Here is a 6,842-nt window from a genome sequence, read left to right on the forward strand (position 1 = left end):
AATAAAATGTTCTAGGCTCCTTTAGTTTTTCTAATCTACCTGTCAGATCATATGAAAATGTTTTATTTTGAACATAAAATAATATCTCTGGGCCAGTGTAATAATCAAAAGAATTGCTCTTTTGTTTTTTATAACATTGAAGAAAAAGAAATTGAAATGCAATTGGTTTTTATCTTTTTGTGTATTTGAAATATGGTGAGGCATAAGTGAAATAGGAGTGATAAAATTAAATTTTGCACTACGGGTGAAGGAATTGAGAACAATTAAAAGGTGGCACATTTGTGGCCCATGGTGTTACTAAAAGGAACCAAAATGAGAAATGGAGTAGGCCTTCAGATGGATCAACAATATAATTTAGGGCTTGCCATTGAATCAGTCATCTATTTCCTCTTTCTGAATTATTTTCTAGATAGAAGTTTCCCCAAATTATACTGAACTGAGTTTTTTGCAAAAACAAATCAATGATAGCAGCAACAACAAAATGTCTGGATTTTTAGAAAGGATACCATATCCCTGCGAATCTATTAGTATCCACATTGTAGGCAATCTATCTTCAATGTTCCATTTGTTCATTAAAAAAGAATACCTCTTAAGCCTTTGTAGAGTGTAAGAAATTAGAAGGTGCAGGGAAGTATTCAGGGAATTAAACGATACACCTCTGACCTACTCTTATACTGACAACAACAGCAGCCGCTGTGCTTTAAGGTGCACAGAAAAAATGAGTACCTCTATCAAAAAAGCATGGACATACAACTCTGATTTAATGGTGTGAGTAACTTTCCACAATATCTTTGAAATCAGAGTGTTCCTAGAAGTAAGCCTTGTACTGAGATTGTTGATCCTCTTCATCTTCATCCAAGCTACTATCCCTAGACAATCCAATCTCTCTTACTAGCCCCCTGGCGATTGGTGGAGAACGCACCATACCTGTCATTCCTGACGCGTGTATTGTACATGATCCACTATAGGAATGGGTCTTTGTGACACAATATTTTTTCAAATAGATGTATAGCTCTAGAAACCCTTTGAAGAAAGTAACAAAACGGAATTGAAATAGCTACACAGAAGCCAACAGAGAAACCAAGAAAGCAAGAAAATTGTTATAAACATCAGCTGTCTTCTTGATGAGTTTAGGCTTCCTTTTAAGATAACTTAGGTATTTCTGACTTTCTGAGAAGACCAGGTTCCAGGCATGTTTTCCTTTTGGCCCTTGGTATGCCCATACCAAACATTAGCACGTCATAGACATTTCAATCCCACCTCTAGAATGGAAAGCTGGGGGAGGGTTCAGCAGAAGGGCAACTTTCACTGCCCAGTCTCTGGGACTAATCAGGCCCTGGTTACCAACTGAATTCTAAGCACATTTAGGCCACATATTAGTCCTTTAAATGGTTCTTTACAGTCATCAGCATCATGAGTTCAGATCCTGTGAAATTATAGTTGTTAGTCCAGCTCAGTTAAATGTAATACTAATAGGGTTTCTTGCTTCCACATCCCCAAATCTTTAGGTTGGCTGTGGTGATATCTGGTGACATCACTGTGGACTCCTCTTTTGTGAAAGCTGGCCTGGAAATCAGTGCAGAAACTGAAGCCAGCATGGAGTTCATCTCCACAGTGCAGTTTTCTCAGTACCCGTTCTTAGTCTGCCTGCAGATGGACAAGGCGGAAGCTCCATTCCGGTAAGAAGCAGTGCCCGCGCTGTGTTCCAGGCCATCCCCAGTTCACCAGGAACTTGCACCCAGTTGTGAGCACTCAGTTTCAGAAATTAAAAGAAAATGGTAAAAAAAAACAGTGAAATGAACTATCTGTAAATTAGTAACAGAATTATTGATGAGGCTGAAATTTGAGCCACTTCCCAGGATATCAAGAAACTGTAATAACTGTTTCATTTGATTCAGGAGATATCATATTCTATCCAGAAATAATTTATCAAGGAAACAAAGGGATCTGATTTACCACAAGAGTTGGCCATGTAGTTTCAGCAAAAATGTTGGATGCATATTTACTATCACTTATCTTCACAGTTGTCTCCTGGACAGAAGGCTCAAACAAAACATCTAACCATTTACCATGGTTTACCATGAATTCACAGTTTTTAAGTAATCCATACCACAGTTACCTGACTTTAAGTTTAGGCTAAATCCTGAGAGCTTGGGATTTTGAATTTTTAAAAATGTTTTCAGTAGAATTCTTAGTGCCTTAAAAAACAAAAATAAAATTGCCCATTAACTTTTCCAACACCTCTTCCACTCTAGAGTTTCTCATTTACCCTATGTCCTTTGAATCTTGTAACCATATTTATAATAACACTATCATATGGAATTAGAATGCTTTTGGTTTAGGTAACAACTGTGAGTTATAGAGATTTCCTTGACACACACTGTTAACCATAAAAGCAATTTATATGCTTAAAGCGGTAAGCTATATCTTACACCATCTCCTTTGATAGAGTTGAGCACCTTCTTTATATTACTGACATTTCAGGATCCATATAAAATGCATAAATAATATAAGTATAAATATGAGTTGGTTATATTTTTACAGAATAAAATATAGTGGATTGTAGTCAGAATATTAAACTGTGCTAATTTATGCTAATTTGTGTATTATAAATCTCTATTAATGCATTTAAAAAAATCAACCTTCCAATGGTCAAAATGCAGCAACCGCCAATCCAGGCACATTTCATTCGGGCCACAGCTTCAGGAATGTTTCCCTGTCGGCATGTTCATCCTAAATCCAGTTAAACTTGCTACTTACTCATAAGGGGAGTGAGTCCAAGGAGGGGCTCCTGGAATGCGGGGTGGGAGCCATACATAGCAAGGCTTGCACAGCTTCACAGCAACTTCAAAAAGCTGACAGAAATTTAGTCCTTCACTCCAGAAAAATGTACGGCAGACTCCCATATTCCAGGCATTGGAAGTGTATCTGTTTGTATAAAAAGAAAGGGGAAGGAAAAATTCACCCCTTTCAGGAAATGGAAGCTGGTAGGTGGTCTTTGGCATACATATCCTTTCTCACATTGCCTTGAAACAGAAGCTTCAGGTGTACACTAATAGCTTGGCTCTGACGGGCATGAGGTGACTCTTATATGTGTGTAATTTTGTTATTGCTGTTGTTTTGCAGGCAATTTGAGACAAAGTATGAAAGGCTGTCCACAGGCAGAGGATATGTCTTGCGGAAAAGGAAAGAAAAGCGAGTAGCAGGATCTGAATTCCCTCTCCACCAGGAGAACTCGGAAATGTGCAAGGTGGTGTTCCCCCCTCAACCTGAGAGTGCGTCCGGGGGTTGGTTTTGAAACTGACTGGTGATGTTTCACTTGAATTCATCTCCCCAGGAGGGACACGACATGACATGCCTAAAGTACTTTCTCCCTGAGAGCACAGTGTTTACATATTTGCCTGTATTTGAGATTTTGTAAAGAGCTATAAAAAAACCACAAATGATCAAATTTGGGCCTATTCAGTATATTAACTACAGTGTCTATTTTGAGCCAAAATATGTGATACTTTTAGCAAATCCTAGTTGATATAGTGAGAATAGTTCTTCCCTAAAAAGAAACTATTGTTTATTAAAAACAAAAACAAAAATATCCCACTGACACTATTAGAAGAACCCAATTTTGTTCCAATAAAGTTCAGTGTGTACATAGCTCTTGTTAGAACCCTAAAAATGGATTGTTTCTACCAAACATGTTCCCACTCAGGAAAAAACAGACCTTTTTTGGGGGATGTTGGGAGGAAGGGAGCAGGAAACAAGACTTTTTCAATACTTTTTTCAGCCAACTTCATGAATTAATATTTATCTATTCTGTTGTTTTACTGAACATTGAAGTAGAAGGCACACAGCGTTAAAGCACCATCTCATCTTTCTACCGACCACGTACTCAGTCCTCTGCCTTCTGCCCCACACAAACATTGGACTTAGCACATAAGAATTAGAAATACATATTAATTTCAGAAACTCTGTTAGTTTTTTTGTGTGTGTGTGCTGTGTCTCTTTGAGACTGTAATGTGGTACACTGTCCTTTATAAGGGACATCTTCATATATTCATCATTTTATCTTTCATTCAATTGTTTGGTGATGAAATTTCCCATCTGTTTGACTACAATTCATACAAAAGCCAGAATGGCAGAGAATTTAATACTGCCCTGAGAAATTGATGGATTTAGACTTCTAAAATATGAAATCAAGAAACAACTTTTATTTGTGCGAATGAAAAGAGTCATGTTAAATATTCTAAAATATTTATTAATGAAACACATATTTGTCCATTAAACACACACATACACAGAAGTTTATCTAGTTTGTCATTGGCTGTAAATTTAAAATGATGTGTGATGAAATAAATATGGCGAAATCCTATTGATTCCTTTTGCCTTCTGTTACTTCAAACACCATATTTCTCTGTTCATGCCAATTTCTGAGTCCAGAAACACACAAGTAACCTTTGCAGCTCAGTAGAACAGGCCAGAGACTCCAGTAGGAGGTTAGAGCCCTTTGGAAAATGGGCCACTGAAAATAACAGTAGTCAGAACTTCTTAAGGACCTGAAAAGTTGAAAACAAGCTCTAAACCCAGTTTTCATAAAGCTCTGGACCAGCACCCTTACTGTCATGTTACTGAGAAGAAAGAAAGGAATCAAAAACTGAAGCAGGGTGGTGTGTCCTTGGTGGTGGCACTGGCCTTGGAGGAAGCACCTGTAAAGATACTCATGCTGCAGCAAAAGCAAGTTGATCTAGGCCACTAACCAAAGCGGTCATGGCTAAGCAACCTCAACCATGTGATTTTTAACACATCACAGCTGCGTATGTGAAATGTGAAATATTAATTCACTTAAGAGTGACGACGATGGTGTCCCAGACTTCAGTGTTGTGCTGCTTCCCGACTGCTGATCTTCCTGGCTGAGTCAAACACCACCACTCATTTGGATAATGGATAGTACTTAGCAACTAACATGCTCCAAAGAAATGAGAAACCTGAGGCATAGAACAAGCATGAACTCTTTTCTAGATAAGTGAGATAGAATTTTAGGAAGAACGGAGTGATAGTCCATATTTTGTATAACTAAGCCTCACTTGTGTCCTCTAGTTCTGACCACTTCATTGTTTCAAACAGCAGTGTTCATCTGGCTTTGTCCTCTGCAACCTGCACAACCCTAACATGAGTCCTCTGTCCACTCAGCTCCTTCCTGCAGACCTGAAGGTTTTAGCCTGGCTGCTTTCCTTCTCTCAAGTGCCGCTGTCACTCTCTCTCAGTGGAGTACTGCCCATGACAAGCTGTTCCCTGCTTTTCTGAACCTGACCACCTATAAAAATATTTTTAAAACTACACTTATTTAGTGCTATTATGGGCCAGGTATTTTAAAAGATTTTATATGTATTAAACCATTTAATTCTCACAACAATGATATTTAACAGATAGCACTATTTTTGTTATAAATCAGCATTGTTTGATAGTAATATAATGTGAGCCACATAAGTAATTTTAAATTTCTAGTAGCTACATTAAAAAAAGAGAAACAAGTGAAATAAACTTTAACAATATATTTTAACCCACTTATCCAAAATATTATTATAGCAACATGTAATTAAGATAAATTTATTAATAGAATATTTTATATCAACATGTAATTAATATAAATTTTTGTATTTATTTATTATCATTTTTTATTGATATTCTATTACAGTCATCTCTATTTTTCCCCCCTTTGCCCTCCCCGGCTCAGCTCACACCCCACTCCCGCTCTCACAGCAATACCCATACTGTTGCCAATGTCTGTGGTCATTCATACATATTCTTTGTCTAGTCCCTCCCCCTTCTTTCCATCATTATTCCCCACACACCTCCCCTCTGGTTACTATCAGTCTGTCCCATGTTTCTATTCCTGTGCTTCTACTTTTTTTGTTAGTTTATTTTGTTCATTAGATTCCTCTTATAGGTGAGATGATATGGTATTTGTGTTTCACTGACTGGCTTATTTCCCTTAGCATAATATTCTTCAGTTCCATCCATGCTGTCACAAAAGGTAGGAGTTCCTTCTTTCTCATTGCTGTGTAGTATTCCATTGTGTGAATGTACCACAGATTTTTTCAATGCACTCATCTATTGATGGGTAATGGGTTCTTATGCTGTTTCTAGCACTTGGCTATTGTAAATAGCACTGCTATGAATATGGGGGTGTATAAGTTCTTTTAAATTGGTGTTTCAGGATACTTAGTGTATATTCCCAGCAGTGGAATTGCTGGATCAAAAGGCAGTTCCATTTTTAATTTTCTGAAGAGATTCCATACTGTTTTCCATACTGGCTACACTAGTCTGCTTTCCCATCAACAGTGCACTAGAGTTCCCTTTTCTCCACATCCTCACCAGCACTTGTTTGTTGATTTGTTGATGATGGCCATTCTGATTGTGTAAGGTGGTATCTCATTGTGGTTTTAGTTTGCATCTCTCTGACGGCTAGCGATGTTAAGTATCCTTTCATATGTCTATGGGCCATCCGTATGTCCTCCTTGGAGAGGTATCTATTCAAGTCCTTTGCTCATTTTTTAAGCGGATTATTTGTCTTCCTGGTATCGAGTTGTATGAGTTCTTTATGTACGAGGTATTTTGGAGATCAAACCCTTGTCCGATGTATCATTGGCAAGTAGATTCTCCCATATGATCAGTTCCCTTTTCATTCTGATGATGGTTTCTTTAGCTCTGCAGAAGCTTTTCAGTTTGATGCAGTGCCATTTGTTTAGTTTTTCCTTTATTTCCCTTGCCCTAGGAGATATATTGGCAAATATATTGCTATATAAGGTATCTGAAATTTTGCTGCCTATGTTTTCCTTTAGGACTTT

General features: G+C 37.6%; 1 protein-coding gene across 1 annotated transcript in view; it reads left to right on the forward strand.

Annotated features, from left to right (window-relative positions):
• Nucleotides 1–3,451, forward strand: part of MTTP (microsomal triglyceride transfer protein) — a 45,124-nt gene extending 41,673 nt beyond the window's left edge. The window contains exons 17-18 of the mRNA XM_090266335.1: nt 1,509–1,679; nt 3,127–3,451. Of these exons, the coding sequence (XP_090122461.1) occupies nt 1,509–1,679; nt 3,127–3,298 (343 nt within the window). The 3' untranslated portion in view covers nt 3,299–3,451. The remainder of the gene's footprint in view (nt 1–1,508; nt 1,680–3,126) is intronic.
• Nucleotides 3,452–6,842: the final 3,391 nt, after the last annotated feature.

This window comes from Furipterus horrens, unplaced genomic scaffold (genome assembly GCF_987537825.1).
Source record: "Furipterus horrens unplaced genomic scaffold, mFurHor1.1.pri manual_scaffold_2, whole genome shotgun sequence".
Classification (NCBI taxonomy): Eukaryota; Metazoa; Chordata; class Mammalia; order Chiroptera; family Furipteridae; genus Furipterus; species Furipterus horrens.